This window comes from Lepidochelys kempii, chromosome 1 (assembly GCF_965140285.1).
Source record: "Lepidochelys kempii isolate rLepKem1 chromosome 1, rLepKem1.hap1, whole genome shotgun sequence".
In the NCBI taxonomy this organism is placed as follows: Eukaryota; Metazoa; Chordata; order Testudines; family Cheloniidae; genus Lepidochelys; species Lepidochelys kempii.
Genome location: NC_136380.1, coordinates 329212314 through 329235263, shown reverse-complemented (window position 1 = coordinate 329235263; position 22950 = coordinate 329212314). Strand labels below are relative to the sequence as shown.

The 22950-nt window shown below is 41.7% G+C and overlaps 1 protein-coding gene across 6 annotated transcripts in view; it reads right to left on the bottom strand.

The window, feature by feature from the left end:
* PTPN12 (protein tyrosine phosphatase non-receptor type 12) overlaps positions 1–22950 on the bottom strand; it is a 150578-nt gene that overhangs the window by 46235 nt on the left and 81393 nt on the right. For all 6 annotated transcript variants that reach the window (XR_012156837.2, XM_073328578.2, XM_073328580.2 and 3 more), the window contains exons 8-11: positions 16256–16398; positions 12561–12627; positions 10689–10766; positions 10499–10597 (exon numbers count right to left, since the gene is read on the bottom strand). Coding sequence is in view for 5 of the 6 variants with exons in the window: in XM_073328578.2 (XP_073184679.1) it covers positions 10499–10597; positions 10689–10766; positions 12561–12627; positions 16256–16398 (387 nt within the window). In the remaining variant the exon portion in view is untranslated. The remainder of the gene's footprint in view (positions 1–10498; positions 10598–10688; positions 10767–12560; positions 12628–16255; positions 16399–22950) is intronic.

The following is a 22950-nucleotide window of genomic DNA, read 5'->3' as shown; positions in this document are numbered from 1 at the left end:
GAACCAATATGCTGGTTATTGAATGAGACAAAGATCTGGCCCAATGGCAATCCACTGCTACCTTGAAGATACTCCTCACTCTCCCCTATTGGGTAGGACTCTTGCCTACCAGAAGATAGTTATCAGCATTGCAGTGGTAAAACACCAGAAGGTTTTCACATGAGATGTTTGTGTGCCCCATTCTGGATTTAAGGAACAGCCTAAATCAGAATTCTAAAGGGAATGCAGAATTTACCTTCCTGATCAAAGAGATTTGCTACAGCAACAAGTATTCAGATTAAATCTAAATGGTGATAACAATTCAGAATTATTGGATGCTTTGTTAAAGTATTTTCATACTGAAGTTCAGGGAACAGATCTTTTCAGATCTCAGCCTAGGAACCGTAGTCAAAACACAAACAGTATAAATTTCCTTTGGGAAATGAATCCAACCACCAGTGTTTTATCTAGAGAAACTGAGCACTAAATGTAAACAAACCATTATTTAAACGGGTAACTTATTTAGCTAAACATTTAACAAAAGTCAGCTAGGATGGCTAGGATGAAGATTTGAGACCAACAGTGAAGACATGTTATATGATCTTCTTTGCTCTAGTCTAAGTAGACTGTATCTGTGTATTTGCTGCTATGTTTTAACTACATACAAAAAGCTACATTAAAAAATGTTAAGGTTGCAAAGTCAAGCACACAAAAAGGTTAGAAAATGCAAGAATTAAGGTTGCCTGTGCAAACTTAATTCAGATCCCTTTTACAGACACAGGATATATGTCTAATTATATGATGACATACTATTTCCACAGAACCTCTGCCTTATTTTGCAAGACCTCTTCCTAGTTCAGCTGTAATCCACGCTTACAGTGTGGTTCTCTGCCCCTCCCCAGTGTCTGTACCACAGAGGTTTATGAATGTGCTCCTGACTTTGAGCTAGCAAACTTGTGTCTAAACTCAAGCAGCAGAGTTTCAAGATTTTAGAGCCAAGATTCCCAGGAGCACTACATTACAAGTAAACAATTTAAAGCTTCCTGATCAGGAATACAAAACAAGCTTCTTTTGAACCCCACAGTTCAAATATATAGTTTGATTCATAAGCTGCATGTGTTTGTTAAGGATTACTGAGTTTATTAAGTCTTTCCCAGTAGTCACTCTTTCATGGACCCTGTTGTAACAGACATTCCTTTTGTACTCATCATAAAGCACACTAGGAGCCATAGAACATCCTACAAGTTTGATATTTTAAGAAGTAATTTTAATTTCTCTTTTAAGTAGCAATTTATCTTTTAAACCAAAAGGTTAAAACAAACAAAGATACCAATATCACCAATAAGGTAAAGCCTCTGAAGAGCAATAAGCTTTCCACAGTGCCCCAAATGTCAAAAAATTGTATCTGTCCAAATAGAAGAAGAAAATTCCAGAGGCGAGGCCTCTGAGAATTGCCAAACACTAAAGAGGTGCAGTATCAGGTACCCAGGACTCAACAACACATAGTTTAAGTTTCTATAGCACTCTGAACATGTAAGCTATTACATAATGGTATTATATCATTTTCACAGTAAGACATGCAAGAGAAACCCAAAGAGGAAATGGTAGGGTCATGTTATGACACATTTCAGAGTAACAGCCGTGTTAGTCTGTATTCGCAGAAAGAAAAGGAGTACTTGTGGCGCCTTAGAGACTAACCAATTTATTTGAGCATAAGCTTTTGCGAGCTACAGTGAGCTGTAGCTCACGAAAGCTTATGCTCAAATAAATTGGTTAGTCTCTAAGGTGCCACAAGTACTCCTTTTCTTGTTAGGACACAGGAACCAATCTACTTAGTAGAACAGACCTTGCATTAGTGGCTAATGTTGATAAAACATGACAAAGGATTAAATCCCATGAACTTATTTTCCCAAGATTAGTGTCAATGAATTCAACAAGCAATTTTCTTAGAAATGTACTAGACTGAATGTAGCTGTATGCAATGAGCCCCTTTTCCTTTTTCTACATACAGTAAGATCTATGCCTCCTGAAACTCCTTCCCACTTGGGAGCCCATCCCTGGCAGCAATGACTCATTCGCAGATCTTGGAGGTATTTTGATAAATCATACGCTCCTTGGGAGGTATCAAACTGCATCAAATAGCAGTTTGTTTAAATTCCCCATGGGTAGATCTCCTTAGTCTCTCCTAAAAAAAGTAAGTCATTCTCCCTGCTGCATACTTAAATGACCTCTTACTGGCTGGTCAGTATTTGGCAACTGTGCCACTTGTAGATATCAAAGAAAACCCTGAAAAACAGCTCAGCCAAAACCCAAACCCTCATTGCATCCCCACCAGTAAGGCCAAAGTGGAGAGGAGCATGTTACTAAATGGTTGACAGTCGGATTGAGAATTTTGGTGGAAAGGGGTGAGGAGCCTTGGGCTCAAGTAATTTAAGACTCTCCGACCATTATGAAATCAGCTGTAGTCCAGTTTTCTGTGGATAGATTCTCTCAGAAAGGAAACCATCATTATAGTTGCATCTCTTGCTTGGAGTCCCTGCTTAGAGGCCAAGGGTAGAATATATAAGTAGCCTTTCCTCAACTTGAGAGTTGGTCCATTCACAATAGGCTTGGATTCATTTTGATGGAGCAATATGTGGGGATTTGTAATAGTACCACCTTACCTTATCTGTTCAGTGGATTAAGAGATGTTGTTTCTTTGCTGCTAAATCGGCACTAAATTTCTTTAATAGAATATTGGCTTAAAAATCTACTAAAAAAGAATTTCAGTTTTATTCATGAGGGCCCAGACATTTAAAGAGGGGTTTTACCTTATCTTGCCTGTCTTGAACTAGGCAATTTGTATTGCAGCAGCACCCAAAGACCACAAATCCCATTGTGACAGGTTCTGTTCAAACAGAGAGTCCCTTGACTCCTGAGTTTGGTGCTTCTCCTGGTTTTAGGCTCTCCTTTACATCAGCTTCCTAGTAGCATTTCTTTAAATATAAGCCCTCAATACCCATCCCTTTGACAAAGCGCTCAAGCTGGTACCTCTATCCCCATTCAGTACCATTGGGGACACAAGAGCATTTCTCTTCTTTGGGATGTGCTGCCATCAACTACCCCCAATAACTGGCTCCCAATTATATTATTTTCAAGCACAAAATAAAGTTAAACACAATAAACATGTTAAATACTATGCAAATCCAACCTAGATAGAATAAATCTTCTTGTTGCTATTTCTTGATTAAGGATTAAAACATCTTAAATCTTAGTATCTGTATTACTTCCAGCACTCAGTCTACCAGGTTTCAGTCTCTTCTTCATAGTTCTCTTCCCAGTCTTCGGTGTTCAAAGATATTTTCTTTTTACCATTTCTGACCTATATGTTCATACATATTGTGATGCTGTATGGAATATGCGGGACACTTCATAATATTGTTGATACCAATATTATAAAATTTCAAGAAATCTAACCAAATATGCCACGTAAAAATGTTATAAATGGCCAAGTATGATCATCTTGTTTATATGTTTGCATCACCTTTGTATTATGAGTTATAGATATGTATAGTATATCTGTATTTCAAAACTTTTGCTGTGTTTCTGGGTGACGCTCCCAGGCAGATTGGCATCAGCACTGCCTAGCCTGTTCGATGGCCTATCAAGGGTCATCAGCTGTATAATGAAACTATTGAAAGGAGTCAGGGGATACCTTATCACTCAACAGGACTTGTAGGGGCATACCTGTGAACAGAACTCTATGGCTTTTCCATGCCCATGTACTGTGAAGCTTGTGTTTGGGACACAGGAAGTACAAGCCACATGGCAAAAGGAATATAAAGAGCAGCTACATCTCCATTTTGTCTTCAACCCTGCTTCTTACCTCTGAAGTGACTTTTCTACAAACTGAAGCTCTGAACAAAGGACTGAATGACCCATCCAAGCTGTGGATGTGTTTCAGAAGGACTTTCAAGCCAACCAACTCACCAATACTGCTAAGAACCTGATATATGGACTTTGAAGACTGTACGTATTTGATTGCTTTACCATTTAACAAATCTCCTCTTGTTTCTTTTATAATAAACCTTTAGTTTTAGACACTAAAGGATTGGCTGGCAGCATGATATTTTGGGTAATATCCAACCTAATATTGACCCGGCAATGTGGCTGACCTTTGGAGTTCAAAAGAACATTTTCTATATGTGAGCAGAGTTTTTTAAATAAAGTCTCATTGCACTGGACCTATATGATGATTGAGAGCCAGAGAACTAGAATGCAATAAAGGGGGTTGTGTGATTTCCTTTTTAGCTTCTTGAAAACTAGTGTGGGGGATCAGGAGCACAGTTTGTGACTGGTTGAAGAGTTTAACTTCAGTGTTAACCACCAGTTTTGGGAGTGTCTGCTCTCCCTTTTGCACCCTGCCCTGCCCTTTGCATTTCCAGTGAGAGCTGCCCTAGGGACAGCGGGTCACATTGAGTCATACCTTTAAACATTTTTAATACACATTACTTTTTTTCTTTTTTCTTTCTTTTAAATTAAAGGGATACTCGGATTTTTAAAAATTGACTAAATTTAAAATAAGTCAAGTTTCTAACTGAACATCTATTAAAAAGCACATGCATATATTTAAAAATGTATTCACCTGCTGTTTATCATAAAATCATAGGACTGGAAAGAGATTATCTAGTCAGCGGTTTTCAAACTTTTTTCTGCTACCCAGCTGAAGAAAACTGTTGATGCCCATGACCCAACAGAGCTGGGGATGAGATTTTGGGGTGTGGGAGGGGCTCAGGGCTGGGAATGAGGGGGTTCAGGGTGTGGGAGGGGGCCAGGGATTAGGAGTTTCTGGTGCAGGAAGGGGCTCCGGGTTTGGGGAGCTCAGGGCTGGGGATTGGGGTATGGGCTTACCTCGTGCATCTCCCGGTCAGCGGTGCAGCAGGGGTGCTAAGGTAGGCTTCCTGCCTGTCCTGGCACGATGGACAGTGCTGCATCCCGGAAGCGGCCAGCAGCAGGTCTGGCTCCTAGGCAGAGACACGCAAGTGGCTCTGCGCAGCTCTTGCCTGGAGGCACCGCCCCCCACCCTCAACTCCTATGGGTCAAGAACCGGCCAATGGGAGTGCGAAGCCGGTGCTCGGGGTGGGGGCAGGGTGCAGAGCCCTGTGGCCCTCCTGCCTAGGAGCCGGATCTGCTGCTGGCCGCTTCCGAGGTACAGCGCAGTGTCAGAACAGGTAGGGACTAGCCTCCTTAGCTGGGCAGCACTGCTGATAGGACTTTTAACAGCCTGGTCAGCAGTGCTGACCAGAGCCGCCGCGACCCAGTACCTTACATTCCACAACCCAGTACTGCAGTTTGAAAACCACTGATCTAGTCCAGTCCCCTGCACTCATGGCAGGACTAATGAAGAGTCTTTCCAGCACAGTGGCGGTGGTAGGTCCAAAGGAACACCAATCATGTTCACATCTACCCCCTCATCCCTTTTTTCTGTGCTCACACCTCCCTGCTGCCATTTCCAGTTTAATTTTTACTGCTGATGTTACTGGTGAACACTTTTCCACAGCCTGGGGAAGGGCATGCACATATGCTACTGTAGAGCAGGGCATGCGATAGGAAGTGCAGCTGCCCAATAAAACAGTAAAACTGACGCTGCACAGTCTTGTCTAGTGAAAAAATGAACTATTGGGGGAGGGGGAGGAGGGAGTTTTCCTCTTAGTAATAGTAATCTTAGATGTTAAAAGTAGGTACAATTTCATTCAGATTAATGTAATTTCTATTCAACAGCTCTTAATTAGGAAGACTTAGACCCTGCTTATGTATGCAGCACCTCAAATGTGTTACAGATGCAACTATAATATAAATAAATTTAGGAGTCTTCAGTTTAACCAGATCCTTTAAGTACTGGTATTCAAAATTAATGGAATGTCATATCCTTAGCAGGTGAAAGAAAGTGATACTTGGCTGGCACAAAAGTTTTTGTAATACAATTAGAGCTTTTCTTCTATACGTTTATCTGGTTCTCTTCCCTACATTTCCCTAAAATCTCAGAAAATGATATATTAGTATTTAAAATATCTCTCTAGGATGACTATTCATTTCCCTGGCTGAACTGATAGATTCAGAATTATCCACAGATACAAATTCCTTATTGCTAGATGTCAGTATGATCCTCAGACAGTAACTCATTATCACACAATCCCAATGTAATGAATCAAAGAATTTAGCCCAATTGACTAAACATCAGAACATTCACGCACCCCTTTGCTTACATGTCTCCTGCTTCTATGCACATTCACACACCATGCAAATACTACAGTGACCCTTGTGTATGAGAAGGCAATAAAGCTTTATGGCTGCCCTACATTTCTATACTCCAGCTGCTAGGACAACAAGAGGTGAAAGGAGAATTTCATCAGATGCTGAGAACATTGTTTCCATGACACTGCTAGGTATCTTCCCAGTTTCATCGGAAGCATTTCAAATCTGCACAGGAATATAATGACACACCAGAAGCACCTATGCTACACTGTAGGTACTTTTATATTAAGAGACACAATTCAGGTATAATTAAGAACAATGAACCCAAACCAAAACAGCTCAAAGCCAACATTACAAGACAAACTCGTAAAAATTCAAAAATGTACCCAAACTAACAAATTTTTATTACCTGCCAGTTTTCCTGAGACATGGCCAGAGCAGACCAGGTTTGTTTCTCCTTAAGAATGTCACTCAAGCAGTAAACACCCATAACACACACCCCAACCCCATCCTCGCTAGGGCACTGGATCCCCAAGTAATGTATTCTAAAAATGAAAGATTGATGGTCATCTTATCCTACCCCTCCTTCCTACACTATAACAGGTGTTACCTGAGTGGATGGATGTACTGTGCTGGAAAATAAGTATAAGATAAGAAATTTATTTTTCAAGTTTGTTCCCACAAACAGTGCAGATCCACGATTGTCCCAAGAGGGGCCAGCTATGATCAGGTAGATATGACAAGTGGAAGACTGGAAAAGAAGGTGGGGAAGATTTACATGAAGGGATGGAGAGAATAGATCTAACCCAATGGGCAACTAATTGCGGGGGGCAGGGGGTTTGAAAAGGCAGAGTCAGCAGTCCTGCTTGAAGCACCCTCTAGCCAAATATTTCATCAGCCAAGGAAGTTAGAACTACACAGCACTTCTTGACATCAGGTGGCTGCTCTGGCTAATTCAATTAGACTTCTCCCTCAGCCCAAGAAATAGCAACTACTCTAATGGAGTGAGCATGAAGTTTGACTGGACAAGAGAAACCACCTTCATGTGGAAATGGATTGTATGGGAAATTACATACCTAGCAGCTCTGTTCCTGAAAAGGATCCTTTAACAATACAAAGAGTTGCATTTCCTCCATTCTTGTACAGGAGGCTTAGGGTGACCATATTTCCCTATGCTAATACGGGACACCTGGTAAAATTACTCTTATTCAAACGAGTTCAATGGCAGTAACTCGAACTGTGCAGTACAAACATTCAAACTAACATCAAGTTGACTGAACCCCATTAAAAAAATACTATGTAGTTGATTTTTTTTTATTTACCTTATCTTTAAGGCTTTCGGGTCCACATGGGGAGGGATGACACACACACCCTTACCCCCCTACACACACACACTCTCATACACCTCTCTCACACGGGGGGGGGTGTGACCGACCTACTTGACCCTCCCTCCCAGCACTCTCCACCCTTCATGCCTGGCTGGGCACCCAGGACTGACCTGCCTCTCCTGGTACCATCTCTTCCTGAGGCAACATGTGGTGGGCATGCAGGGTCACATTCCTCCCCCCGCCCCAGATTTATGCCAGGGTTCACACCAGAATATGGCCAGCAGGAGCCTTTTAGCACTGCGCGGGAGAGAAGGGAAGCGAAGTGAGCTGCTTCCGGCTCCAGGGGGTGGGGGAAGGGATGACCTGGCCCCACCTTTGCAGAACTCATCTCCCCCGCCCCCCATGTGGCTAGAAACAGCTTGCCCCTTCCTGGCCGCTGCTAGCCACCTACATAACCAAGCCACCTCCCAGCTACAGCATGGGCAGGAAGGGGTTAAACTCTAAGGCTGCATTGCCCATTGGGGCCGAGGGAACCTGACTGCAGGGGCTTTAGCAAACCTGGCCAGAGAGGTGGCTCAGCAGGGAAAGGTGCCTAGGAAATAGAGCAGCCCCACACTTCCTGGGGGCAGGATCCAGGGGAGACAAAAAATACAGGACAATTTGCCCATTTTAAAGAAAAAGTCAGGACACCTGCGGGAGGGCTAAAATAAGGGACTGTCCCTTTAAAAACAGGACATCTGTTCACCCTACATCAAGGGAATAGTGCAGGATCTCAATCTGCCCCATGTTAGGGCAGAGGTTACAGAGGGAGATCTCCTTGTTAAGGTAAAAAAAGTGACCAACTTTGGGAGAAAACCAAGACAACTATTATATCCTTGTGGAAAATGAATAGGGAGTCAGATTAGAACTGCTAACTAACAGCCATGGGAAAAGAAATTTAAAAAAACATGTAAAGAAGAAATTAATTTTAGTGACTCAAGTAAGTCACAGAGGGTTTATAGACCAAGTACAGGCTATAGGGAGAGACTAGTTGATTTAACTGGATGAGGCAGAAGACTGCCTTAAAGAAACTTATCAACATAGGCTGAGCCCATACTGGCTATGTCGTTGAACACACTAAGAACAAATGCCTGTACACAAAGGGCATTATATTAGAAGACCCTTCTCAAAACCCTCCTGAAGAAACTCAAACTGCAGTATGCTTTGAGACCTGTTTGGTTCTGCACCAGCAAGAAAACACTGACCTAGAGACAGATGGGACTGCAGATGTGTAATTTTTTTTTTATGATTAACAACTTTATATGATTCAGAACTGGATTGTACATCGCTTATGTAACCATATGTTCCTACCGTTACTATCCTCATCCCTCACTATTCCCTCCTTCTGTTTATTGGATCTTATCCAATTAGACTAAGCTCTAAAGTCAGGAACCATAACTTTTGATTAATTTGTACAGCACCTAACACACACACACAATCCCTCCCTCCCTGATCAGTAAGTGCTACTAAGTTTTATAATGTATAGGTATATAAACAGTAAGTTAACAGAATGACAAGTCCTTTTTCCAGGAAGGAAAATGTTGGAGAGACTTTCAAGAAGGCCCAACCTTAAAAAGCCAGATCCCTAAGCCTGAACATGGCCGAGATGCTGTTGTGCAACAGGTCCAAACTTTGAGATAATTTCATGTTGACATCTGAGAACCAAGCCCTCTGGAGTAATAAGGATCAAATACAACCTTTGCTTTCTACATCTTCTACTCATTTGAGAATTACTGAAGAGGTGGAAACACATAAGCCTCAGTTTTTTCCAGTTGCATGAGAAGTCATCTAGGGTCTGGTATGATGTGTACCCCATCACTGTGCAGTAGTCCACTCTCCAGTATAGATTTAAATTCTTAATTAGTCTGTGCGCTAATCCGTCTCAGAACATATGCAGGATTTGATGCACTCCCCTCAACAAGGCTTAACTCAACGACCCTCTGGTGCTTCATACTACAGTTGTTTTACTTGACCTTATGCATAGTTGTGAAAGTACACATGCAACAAGCTAAGTAAGGCCAGGAAGACTGCCCTGAGCTCCAAAATATTGTTGTGCAATCCTCTTTCTGGCTGGCCAACTCTGGAAGTGTGGGCTCCCCAGCCTATAAGGCTGACATCCATGCTTATGTATGTATAGGGTGTGTATATAAATTCTGAACATGGTGTTCCTGTTCATTCACCAGAGGAGAATTTGACTGATGAGCGGCTCAAGTCCTCCCTTTTCCAAGTCCTCCCTTGTTGACAGTATGAACTGTAAGAGTTGCTACTTAAAGTTTCAGGAATGAAAACTTCATCCACGCTACCAGGTCTTGGCATAACATTGGCATGCTTAGAAATGACACACACAACCAGTTGGGGAAGACTTGCCAACTCAGGAAGAGAGCAAGTGTTACCAGTTTCTGAATCCTTTCCTGAGATGGGGAGTTTCTGTCATTCCAAGTGTCTAGGTCAATTCCCAAGTGGGCAATTTTCTGAGATGGGAATCAGGGAACTATGAACTCCAAGTGAGCCAAATATTTTCAGGCATATTTCAATCAGAGCAGAGGTTTTCAAAATGTGGGGTGCACCCCCTGTGGGGCATGACAAGGTTATCAGGGAGGTGTGAAGACCTGACTGGTACTGGGAAGAACCTGGTGTTAAAGAAAATTTAAAAAAAAAAAAAAAAATCTGGTGTGTCGGGTTGCAGCACCATTCAGATTTGGCCCTCTCATCACGGCCCAGCCCCGCAGGACACAAAAGCTGCTGCTACCTGAGGTGAGCGCGCTCTCCAGGCCCGCCCATCCTGACTTTCCCTCCTTACTGGACCACAAAAATATTTAAGACAAACAAGATCAAGGACTGAAAGCACAGTAAAACTTAAAACTGCAAGTAAAAGCTATAACTTTAATTGAAAGCCCATACGTCAAAGAAAAACATACCACTCCATCAGAAATCTTCCAGTCTGTGCGACTCTCATATTTCTGTAGTTGCTTTTCAAACAGTTGTGCTATGGCTCGATGGACAAGTTCATACTGCTCCTATTGTATGCATGTTAAAAATGATTAATGTACAAGATGCTTTAAAAAGTACATACCACAAAGTCCAAGTCTACACTACAGAAAAGTATACCTTGGTCTGCACTGCAGAATGCCTTTGTGTCCTCATTTCTTGTATTAAATTAAATACATTGAACTCTTCTGGTATTTTCTGAAATATAAGGCAAAGTTATGTTATTTTCTATAAAAGTCAATACGGTATATTGTCAGCATAGTGATTTAAAATGTGGCAGACCAATTTTTAAAGTTACCACTACAGCATGCCTTACTGCTTTTATAGAAAGCTGACCCATTCCCTCCATGTAAGTTAATCTTATCAAAGTCATTTAGAGCAACAGTTCTTTCAGAACTGGTATTTATAACTGTTTCACTGGTAGTGCAGATCACACAAACATTTTTAAGATCAATTCTAAAAGTGTGACAGACTTGGCAGAAGCAATAATGTCTGACACACTGACATTATGGCGACCCATCAGCATGTCTCTTTGCTTCAAAATGAACCTAAAAACCACAAAGTGAAATATAAACGCAGACAACTTGAAATTTCAAATGCAGAGAGTTTAAGAAGCTATAAAAAATCATTGCAGAAGAAACAAGGAGTAAACATACTTTGCAGTATATTTATAGATTTTGAAAATTTGATCTTTGGAAATAATTTGAAAATCAGCACTTCAGATAAGCATTCAGGTCAATATACTCAGAACTATGTACTATTTAAATTTACAGTTTGACATTTTACCTTGAGATGCTTCCATTCTGAGACTGGGTAGGTTTTGGTTGTTTTGTTGATATAGGAAAGTGCTTCCATAAGTAACCTAAAGCCAATGTTTAATATACAGTAACTCCTCGCTTAACGTTGTAGTTATGTTCAAGAAAAATGGTACTTTAAGCAAAACGATACTAAACTAATCCAATTTCCCCATAAGAATTCATGTAAAAAGGGGGTGGGCTTTAGGTTCCAGGGAAATTTTTTTTTGCCAGACAAAAGACTAGATAGATATACTGTGTATATGTATGTGTATGTATAAGTTTTAAACCAACAATTTAATACTGTACAATGAAATGATGATTGTGAAGCTTGGCTGAGGTGGCAGAGTCAGAAAGTGGAAGAGGATGGGATATTTATGCTAAATAATGAACTAGCACTGGCTGAGCCCTCAAGGGTTAACACATTGTCATTAATGTAGCCTCACACTCAACAAGGCAGCACGAATGGAGGAAGGGGAGAAGCATGGCAGAGAGAGACAGAGAGACACACCATGTGTGAGAGAGAGACACGCATTGCCCCTTTAAGTACGCTGACCCCACTCTAAGTATACTGCCTTTTTAAGTAGATCAGCAAGTTAAGAAAGCTCCCTCCATCCTGAGCCCAGTTGTGTCCCTGCCCTGCTCTGTGGAGATGGGGTAAAGGAGCGGGGTTTGAGGGGGACACCCGGACATTAGTTCCTCCCACCATCCCCCGCATAGCAAGCAGGCGGCTCCCAGGAGCAGTTCCAAGGCAGAGGGCAGGAGCAGCACAGGACAGTGTGGGGAGGGACAGCTGAACTGCTTGTCAATTGATAGCCTACTGGGCAGTTGCCACACAGGGAACTGAGGGAAGCTGATGGGGGGAGGGGCTGCTGCCAGTCCACCCTGGTTTCAAGCCCCCACCAGCTAGCTCCAATGGGCTGCTCTTTCTGCAGCCAGTGGACAAGGCAGGTGGCTGCCAAACAACATTATAAGGGAGCATTGCGCAACGGTAAACGAGCACGTTCCCTAATTCATCAGCAACATAACAAAACGTTAACCGGGACGACTAAGTGAGGAGTTACTGTACTTCAAAAATTTGAACATTTGATATTTCTGATTTTGTTACTCCTCAGCAGGTTGGAAGCTTAATTTTAATCACTGGTATAAAATATGATCTAATTCTACAGTAAATTTTATTCCTATAAATCTTCCTTACCCCAGCTTTTAGCAAATTCCATGTATAATCTATGGCACAGATGGCTCCTGTTCTTCCACACCCTGCACTAGGGACATAAACAACAGTTACTCGACAGTTCTTTTAACAATGATTTAAGTTACCTTGTGTAAGTTTTATAGAGTTACTATTTTCATATTTACAGAATCAAGGTAAAATATCACTACCTACTTAAAAATATGTCAGTCCTCAAATACCTTTTGTCAGCCAGCTCTTAATGTAGTTAATGTAAAGTACATGTAGTTTCATGTTTTCATAGCCAACAGGCATCAGCATTTCAGATATGAAGAAATGCTTTAATAAAGTGTGTTGAAGCATTTTTGCCTATTCTATATACTACAGAGAATAGTAACTGGTCTAACAGTTCAAGCATTATAGAATGGCTACATAGAGGAAGAGACAATAGAAAAGTGTAAAATGTAAAGTTTTCATTTTCTTGATAACCTGGTAAAACACAAAATGGGTTACTTCTCAATTTATATAACTAACAATCTTTAAAGTGTCAAAATCTTTCTCCTTTGCAAAGTGATGAAAAATGGAATCAAACGTCCACATTTATTCTGTCTCAAATGATTTCTGCAGCAAATGTGTCCAGTTTATAAATAAAGAGATTTATTTTACACTATCAGCTTAAAACGCAATCTTTGATTCCTTCCTTCCCATGCTTCATAACTAATAATTAAGTTTCTACAGAATAACCTATCCCTCAATGCCTGTGCATTTCCATTGTCTTGTATAAGTGTATATAGGTGCAACTGGTTGAAACTTAGTTAATAATTCTGTTGATGCTCAAGAAGTAGAATCCATTTAACTTTTTCTTAGCACTAAACAGGACTAAAAACCAGTTAAAAACTCTGTCAACTAATGTCAGCTGATATGACTGAATACACAAGGACAGCACATCTTTTGAGTAAAAGGGTATGTTCTTTCCATAGTCATCTTTTCATAGTAGAACCACACTTTGTAAACCTTTTAGGGATACTTTCTGGTTTTAGACTTAACCCTTCCTATATAATTTTTGATGTATAATCACTCATTAACACTAAACATGCCTTTGGTTGTGATCAAACCGTTACTTGCAGAAATATTTACATTTATAGTGAAGTCATTAGTGTTGACTAATCAAAGGTCATATCCATACTCAGGGTCAATTCTCTTCCAACCTATGAAAAAGTGATTGGAATTCGTATTTGAGAGAGAAAACAAAAAGCATACAAAAATGTATTATAGTGTAATGACCACTGACAGAAGTTTTAAAGTAAAAAAAATACTAGAGCTTGTTACTGCGGCTTTTAGTAGCATTTTCATTAAAATGAAGAGTATTAAAGGGAAATCCAAATCATATAGGTTTAATATAATCATAACTTGGTAGGTATTTAAACACATACCCTTTAGATGTTGCAAGAATAGTTTAAATTTTGTGGGTCAACAAAATAGATGCTCGAGTCCTCCTGCAGGTTCTGCAACAGCAGCCAAGTACTGCTCTGGTCTATGATAAAGGGTTTCAGTTTTGTTTTGTTTTTTGTTAGGGGAAGGGAAATTTCCACACCCTCTTGGGAAGTTCAGATGTTTGGAAAGGTGATTTTACCTTTGCTTTTTTTAAGTATAGTCATTGCTACTTTGGCATTTATTCTTTTAAGGAAAAAAAGTGACAACTGCATAAGCCTCAATTTTATATTATGCTTAATCCTGCTATAGATTCAGAAGTCATTCGTCAGAGCACCCTAGAAATACTAGAATTAATAGATGTTCTAAATGGAGAATACAGTAGGCTCATCAACAAGGAAAGAAACCTTCTGGAATTTAAGAACAGTAAATCTTATTTAATACACAAATAGATTTGACATTTGCACGGGGTGTTTATTTTATATATCAGCACAGTGGCTAAGAAAATTAATAATTTGAGAATTAACGGCATTGCAGTGTTTGTTGTTTCTAATCTATAGCGTGTTATGAAAATATATAGGCACATTCTTAACATGGTTTTAGTACTCAACTAATATTTTTATCATTTTCATTACTATACTGCTATATATTTCTCTCTTTGGCTGTATTTTTGTTTTTGCAATGCTATCATGAAGCAAAATTCAGTCTATAACAAGTTCTGTGTTTTAGTCTAAACTGGAAATGTAGTTTTAACATGTATTTCATTAAACAATTGCAAAGGTGCGCGCTTTTGAGAGACTTTTGATGTCTGCACTGGTAGCTTGCCAGAAATCCAATGACTGCACTTGATTTGCATATGGATGTATATAAGTTAACAAATGCATACAGGCCTGTTATTTTTTAGAATTTTCATCTTCCTTAATATAGCCACAGAAGTTGTGTATTTGTTAAGCATACCGGCAATGAAAACCAGCAGCAGATTAATTTCCCATATTTATAGAATTTAGAGATGAAAGACCCATTAGGCATCTTGTCCATAAGACGTATTCTAATACTCCACCCATTCTAGTTCTGAAATGTCCTTAGAAACAGCTTCCACTGCTTTGTCCTCAGTCCTTCACTTGAAGAGGAGAGGGCAGCCAGGGGTTACATTTTAAAACTACTGAGTGTACAGTTAGCCTTTGGGTCACTTGTTAAAGTATATATAATCCATAACGCTGAGTAGAAAAAACAGTTACCTACCTTCTGTAACTATTGTTCAAGATGTGTTGCTCATGTCCATTCCATTCTAGGTGTGCGCGCCCATATGCGCAGCCGGAGATTTTTGCTTTAGTGGAATCTGTAGGGTAGGCTATAGCGTCCTTTTGAGTGCTGCGCCTATGCGTCGGTATATTAGGCACCGCTAGCCCAATGCCCTCTCAGTTCCTTTTTGCTGGCAACTCCAACAGAGGTGCAGGAGGATGGGTAATGGAATGAACATGAGCAACACATCTTGAAGAACAGTTATGAAAGGTAGGTAACTGTTTTTTCTTCGAGTGCTTACTCATGTCTATTCCATTCTAGGTGACTCACAAGCCATATCCCTGGTGGCGGGCTCAGAGTTCACGGTCATGAGTCTTGCAACACTGCTTTGCCAAAGCCAGCACTGTCTCGGGTTTGCTCAGTGAATGCATAATGAGACGTAAACACGTGGACAGACAACCAGGTCGTGTCCCTACAGATATCCTGAATTGGCACCTGGGCCAGGAAGGCTGCCGATGCGCAGTCACAGTCGCTGGTGGAGCCACCTTTGCCAGTCATCGTAGTAATGGATGCAGGCTGTGATCTAGGATGAAATCCTCTGCACTGACACTGGAAAACCTTTCATCCTATCCGCCACCGCAACAAACAACTGTGTTGACTTACGAAATGGCTTTAAGGCTCAAAGCCTGAAGTAGAAGAATCGCTAGCCCTTGCAAGGCAAGGGAAAGGCGCTCTGACAAACCACCACGGGCACTAAGAAGGAACCAAGAAGGCGTAGGGCCAGTGGCACCTAATATACTGACACATGGGCACAGCACTGAAGATGGTGCTGTAGCTGACCCTACGGATAATGCCAAGGCAAAAATCTCCGACCGTCGTGCAAATGGGTACGCACACGCACCTAAAATGGAATCAACGTGAGCAAGCACTTGAAGAAGAAAGAGGTTCTTTTTGCCAATGAGCTAGAAGAGGAACTTTTCAAAATTAACACATGTAAGTCTTGTACCAAACATACAACTTTAAAAAATATTAAGAAATATATTTGGTACCTGCAGTGTATACAAATAGGCACATCTTCATGCTCCTGGTATTCTCTCATAAAGCTGATCATGTCCAGAATAGAATCAAAAGACGATGGAACATCATGGTCAGGCCAGTTCACGTAATGAAACTGATATACCCTACGAGTTTCCTAAGGAAAAAAATTTAAATCAAACACACATTGAAGAATTTTGTATAAATGTATGATCATTTTCTGCATGATTTATTTTCCTGATCAAAGACTTTCACTGCAAAGACAACAGATGCTGCATTTAGCCAAAGTGAAGTAAGTTTGAGCAAGGACAGCACAAGTGGATGAAACAGATTTTGCATTGGGGTTGATATGGAAATAAAGATCTCCAATTTTATTACAAACAAACCATGGACTCCAGTGTTTTTTGTATAAAGTAAAACTCGTAATCTGAAATTATATTAAGTAAAAAGTAAGCATTCACTAACAAATTTGTTTAAGCCAGTGGTTTTCAACCTTTTTTCATTTGAAAACCCCTAACATTTTTTGCATGGATGTGCAGTCTGCAGAACCCCAGGTTTCTGTGGACTACAGGTTGAAAACCACTGGTTTAAGCCCAGGGAGAAGGCTGAAAAGAGGGGCTATAGGAAAAGAACTCAGATGTGCAGACCTCATCTTTTTACTTTTGTTGGACCCACAAAAGGAACAGAGCGAGAGAGATTCTGTCTTGTACATCATTAACTGAACATATTAAATTCTAATTGTTTACACCTGTGTAAGTCCATTGAAGACAACAGGCTTGCATATATGTCAGTAAGGACCTAACTTGGCCCGCAAAACCTTTATGAACTGTGTAGATGTGCAAAGAACGATAGATCCAGAGTGACATTCAGATCCCAGGAAGAGTTTGCAGGACTAGCAGAAAAATAACTTGTAAACTTATGCTTTTGATAAGTATTTTTTAGAACAGATCCAAACTAGCAGACTTCTGGAAAAACTGCAAAAAAGTAGTGCATACGATGTTCCAACAGCATTTCACAGAAGTAGATGAGAAAGAGGTTTTCATTTCATTTGTTCAAGCTCATCTACAGACTGCAGATACCAGTTTTCTTCCTTTGCTGAACTGAGTGTACCATTATGAGATAAAAGGGCAAGTTTACATCTAATAATGAAGACTGCTTAATTAGTGTAACTAATTGATTTTTTGAAAAAGGAGAATTAGATGCTCATGACGAGAAAAAAATACCTTTATTGACAGAGCAGGTTAAGTACAGCTATCCAGCTTCCCCAAAATAACCTGTCAATGTGTCTCAATTATTTTGTTTTAGAGGGACCAACTCTATGGGTGAGGAGTTGATTCATTTTTTAAACCTATCTTTGGCTTTACTGCCAAGATGGTAAACAAAGTGAAATTGTGACAGTTTTTGTTACTAGTGTTGTTTTTGTTATTGTAATATAGTGGACAGGTGTCCTATAGGAACTTAACTGGGACTGCAGACTTCATAGGTCAAACGGTTGGATGCTAACTGGGACACAAGCTAAAAATTATCAACAATAAACCTGAATTATCCAGTCCCCTCTACATTTCTTTAAAAATTCCTTAAATGTAGCAATGCACTGAGTGCACCCAAAAACAACTGTAAGGAACAATTCACCACACATATAACACAATATATTCAAAGTCCCTCTGAGCTTATTTAGTGCTGGTAGTCAAAAGATATCGCTAAAATCAGAGAATTTAGAATGTTTTATAGATTGTCATGTCTTCCTGCAGCTTGATGAACAAAATAAACTGATATAACTGTACACCCTAGTCTGTGTAAGCTTTTTTCTGAACAATAACTATCTGCAATGGTTGAGATCTGCGTTATTTTTAGGGACAGGAAATGCCTCTAAGTGAGAAAATCTGACCAAGCAGAAGACAGTAGCTTGAAACAGTCATTTAGTAACAGTGGTGGCCACTACAAACCCCAGGCTGGATAATCACCTATGTTACCAACATTGTTTTAGGCTAGTTATGTTAATGAAATCTGTATTATTGCCAGCCACCTGACAGGAGCATAAATGGCCTTTCCCAACTCTTTATTCTGAGCTACAAATTAGCCCTCTTTTTAAGAGGTATAACTCTGCAAAAAGGATCAAGTCCTGCATTTCTTTAAACAGTTTTTTTTGGAAGTGAGCTTGATTTCCTTTAGCAAAAAAGAAAACTTCCAATACTTGTTACCATGACCAGTTCTGAATTTTAAACATTATTTAACCCTTATTTTTTCATAGAATTACTCTGTGTGCGTGCGCACACACACGAATTCTCAAACTATTCCTGGAACTTTAACATTTTACAATAATTAAATTCTCTTCCTGTCAGACCTTTTGTTCAAGAGAAGGTTACTCATCCTGTGCAGTAACTGAGGTTCTTTGAGATGTTTGTTCCTATGGGTGCTCCACTTTTAGGTGTGGCATTGCCTCCTGCACCTGGGATCGGATATCTTCATCAGCAGTGCCCATGAGACCACACACGCAGATCACCCCCCGCTCTCCCAGAGCTATGCGTGGGACATACATATAGTGCTTTGCGGTCCGACCGCCCTCAGGTTCCTTCTCTGCCACAGAGCTGGGGTTTTTTTTGGGGGGGGGGGCTCCGAAGCAGAGGGAAGGAGGGTGGGTAGTGAAGCACCCATAGGGATGCACTTCTTGAAGAGCCTCAGTTACTGCACATTGTGAGTAACCTTCTCTTCTTTGAGTGATGTCCGTACGAGTGCGCCACTTGTAGGTGATTAGAAAGCGTCGACTTGGTGGGAGACACACCAGTATTGAAATCTTGTCCATTTGTGAACGTAAGTGCGTCTAGTTGTGTCATGCCTGCTATTTAAACATATCAGTTTGACTCTGTCCAAACCATGGAGGAGCCAGGCTTTGAGATGGAGCATCTGTGGATTGGGATGGAGGATGTGTCCTGCAAAAGGAGCAGTGGCATTGGATGGAGAGAGATCAATTGGCACACCATCATGTAGAAGAGGTAAGTATACCAGACCTGTCGTGGCCCTGTTAGAGCTATAAGTATGACATGAGCTCGATCCTCTCATAGCTTGCAAAATACTATGAATAGGAGGGAAAGGCATAAAAGGAGCAGTATGTCCCATATTATGAGGAATGCATCTCCTACAGATCCATGTCCCAGTCTTCCTCTGGAACAGAATTGAGGGCAGCGGGCATTGTGCTGTGTGGCAAAGAGCTCTATGGTGGGGTATCCCCATCGATTGAAGATGGGCTGAAGTGCTTGCATATCCAGTTCCCCTTCGTGAGCGTGGGAGAACCTACTGCTCAATGTGTCTGCAATAGTGTTTTGGTGTCCAGGGCAGTACTCTGCTGAAATGGTGATTTGTTGGATACACCAGTTGAGTTCAATATATACAATATATTCAATATATACAAATCAGTTCCAATTGAGTGCCTCTGATCATAAAGAGTGGAACCTTGCTCCACCTTGTCTGTTGATGTAATATACGCAGGTGAGATGGTCAGTCATCACTCATAGTATGATGTTTGAGAAGAGGTAGGAAATGTTGGCAGGCATTGCAGACTGCTCGTAGTTTTAGGAGATTGACGTGTAGGATGGATTCAGTTAACAGCCATCTGCCCTGCACTGTGTGATTAGGGAGGCATCGGTTATTAGGATCATGGTCAGTGGACATTGGAGGAAAGGAACTCTGACACAAACATTGTTGGGCTGTGTCCACCAAAGTAGTGACCCCTTTACTCTCATCGGCATGGATAAGAGCTTGTAAAGGCTGTGTTTGTGGGGGAGATATACTGTACGGAGCCATAGCTGAAGACATTGCATGTGTAGATTTGCGTGCCTGACCACGAAAGTGGCCGTTACCATGTGGCCTAGAAGCTGGAGGCATGTTCTGGCAGAGATCGGGAGGCAGACTCATATGTTTGATACCAGATCTACTACACTTGAGAATCTGTGAGAAGGTAGAAAGGCTCTGGCTTGTCTGGCATCCAACTGCACGCCAATGAATTCCAGTTGTGTACCGGCATTAAAGTGGACTTTTCTCGGTTCACAAGGAGACCTAACTTTGTGAACAAGTCTATTGTTATGTGGACGGCTCAGAGAGCATCAGTCTCAGATGCGGCCTTAAAGAGACAGTCACCCAAGTATGGAAAGATGATGACATCTTGTTTCCTCAGATAGGCAGCAGTTACTGCAAGGACCTTGGAGAACACCCAACGTGTGGAGTACAGTCTGAAAGGCAGTACTTTGTGCTGGTACTGGCACACCAAGATTAATTGGAGAAATTACCTGTGAGCAGCGTGTATTGTAATACGAAAGTATGTCTCTTTGTGGTCAAGGGCCAAGAACCAGTCCCCCTGTTCCAGTGCTGAGATAATACTGGAGAGAGTAACCATTTTGATGCATTGCAGTTTGGTGAATTTGTTTAGATTGTGAAGGTCCATGAACAGTAAGTCTTATTTAATATACAAATAGATTTGACATTTGCACCAGGTGTTTATTTTATATATCAGCACAGGTCCATCATGGCTCGCCAGTCACCAGATTTCTTCTGGATCAGGAAATAGTGGGAGTAGAAATCCTGTCCAATGTGCCAGGAAGGGACAGGTTCTATGGCTCTCAGTTCCAGAAGATGATCTATTTCTCCCCAGAGAATGGGATTGTGAGAGGGGTCTCTGAAGAAGGACAAGGAGGGAGTATGCCACGACAGGATGGATACGAAGGGGATGGAGTATCCTCCTTTGATTGTCTCTAGAACCCACCTGTCCAAGGTGAGGAGTATCCAAGAGGGGAAAAATACAGCTAGTCGTTCACCAAACTAGTGGAACATCAAAGACCGTGGGAATGACTGGAATAGTGGGAGGCTTCTCGGGGTCTCAACCACACCTTCAAAATTGTTGCTGTGGTGGGGGCACGTGAGAGGTAGCCCCTTGATGAGCAGGCTGTCTACATTTGATAGGAGGCCTTTGTCTTTGGTGCTGGGTGTCAAAGTGCTGCTGAGGGGTGTACTGCTGTGGTTAGGATTGGAGGGGGAGAGTATTTCGCTGGGTGTCTCTTTGGTGCTGACGTGTAAATGCCAAGGTAAGAGTGTAGCTTGGAAGTCTATTAGAGAGAGAACGCAGATAATTGTCCATGCGCTCTGAAAATAGTTTCTGACCCTCAAAAGGTAAGTACTCTACTGTGGTATGTACCTCATTAGGAAAACCTGAGAGATGAAGCCATGATGCATGCCTCATAACCACAGCAGTTGCGATGGATCAGGCAGTGGTGTCTGCACAGTCTAACGTGGCTTGCAGGGCTGTATGAGCTAGGAGGTGTCCTTCCAATATTAAGGACTGGAACTGCTCTCTTGGCCTCTGACAGGTCATGGCAGAGTTCCTCCAATTTAGAGTAGTTTAGGTAATTATACTTAGCCACAAGAGCTTCATAGCTGGAAATTTTTAATTGGAGCATGGCTGATTAATACGCTGTGTGTCCAAATAAGTCCAGGCATTTCCAATCCCTGTCTGGATTGCATTGGAATTGACAGCCTCTTTTGTGCACTGCATTGACCCCCAAAGAACTTGGGGTGGGATCGGAGAATATAAATTTCACATCCTTCTCTGGAACATTTTTTTTTTTGCACATTTGCAGGTTGGAGGGATGGACGCCAGGGTCTACCAGAGCAGCTTTGCACGGCTGAGAAGAGCCTCATAGATCAGTAGTGGGACCTTGGAGGAGGAGGAGGTGTGGAGGGTATCAAGCAGATTATGCTGCTGGTACTTGACTTCCTCCAAAGGAATCTGCAAGGAGTCTGCAATCTTGCAGAATAAGTCCTGAAAATGTCTGAAGTCGTAGGCAGATGTAGGAGGTGGAGGCATGATAGCCTCATAAAGGGAGGAGGAGGAGGAAAAATGGTGGAGCCTCCTCCTCCTGTTCCTCCTCTTCAATTGGTACCGGCAGGGGTTCAAACTCCAGCAGGAAGCAACTGATGGAGAAGGAAAAGGTGCAGGTCTCCGGCTTTGCTCTCTGGGAGGGTTCCCAACTGCTCCCTGTACATGGCCCAAGGGTTCCAATATGGCCAGTGTGGAGCGAATGAAATATGTGGCTGTATCTATGGTGGTCCATGCCAAGACTGTGGACCAGATGTGGATTGTGGAAAGGGCAGATGAAGAGGTATGATTTGCCTGGCAAACAAGGGAGTAATAGAACACTCCTCCTCATCTCTGGGGAAGGTAGGTGCCATCCTCAGGAGGAGAAAGGTAGGGGTGTCATTTAGTCCAGAGAGGGTAGGTCACATCGAAAGAGCAGAGACTCAGGAATGTCAGATACCAGCAGGTCTTTTTAGGGTATCTAAAGTCTTGTGGAAGGTGGAAAAGCATCATCGATGCCAGTATATAACTCTATATCAAAAGGAAGGGTGTATTCCCCTGAAGTGTCCACAGCGCAAGAGACTTGGCCAGTGCAGACGATTTCGATGATGCCATGGGCTTGCTCGGGGCCAACGGTTTAATCGCTGTTGGAAAGAGTGCCAGTGCCGGCATTTCTTTCGGTGCTGAAATTCCTGAAGTTGGCCTGTCTCGTTCCTCAGAGCTGTGAAATGGTGCCAAGGGCTGTAGGTTTGGCCTGGTTAGGATCCTAAGACTGCTTCTTCAAGTTGGTACCAGAGGTCCTTGGACGGGCCCTGGAGCTACATCCCGACAGACGAGCTGAGGCAACAGACCTCGCAGGCGACA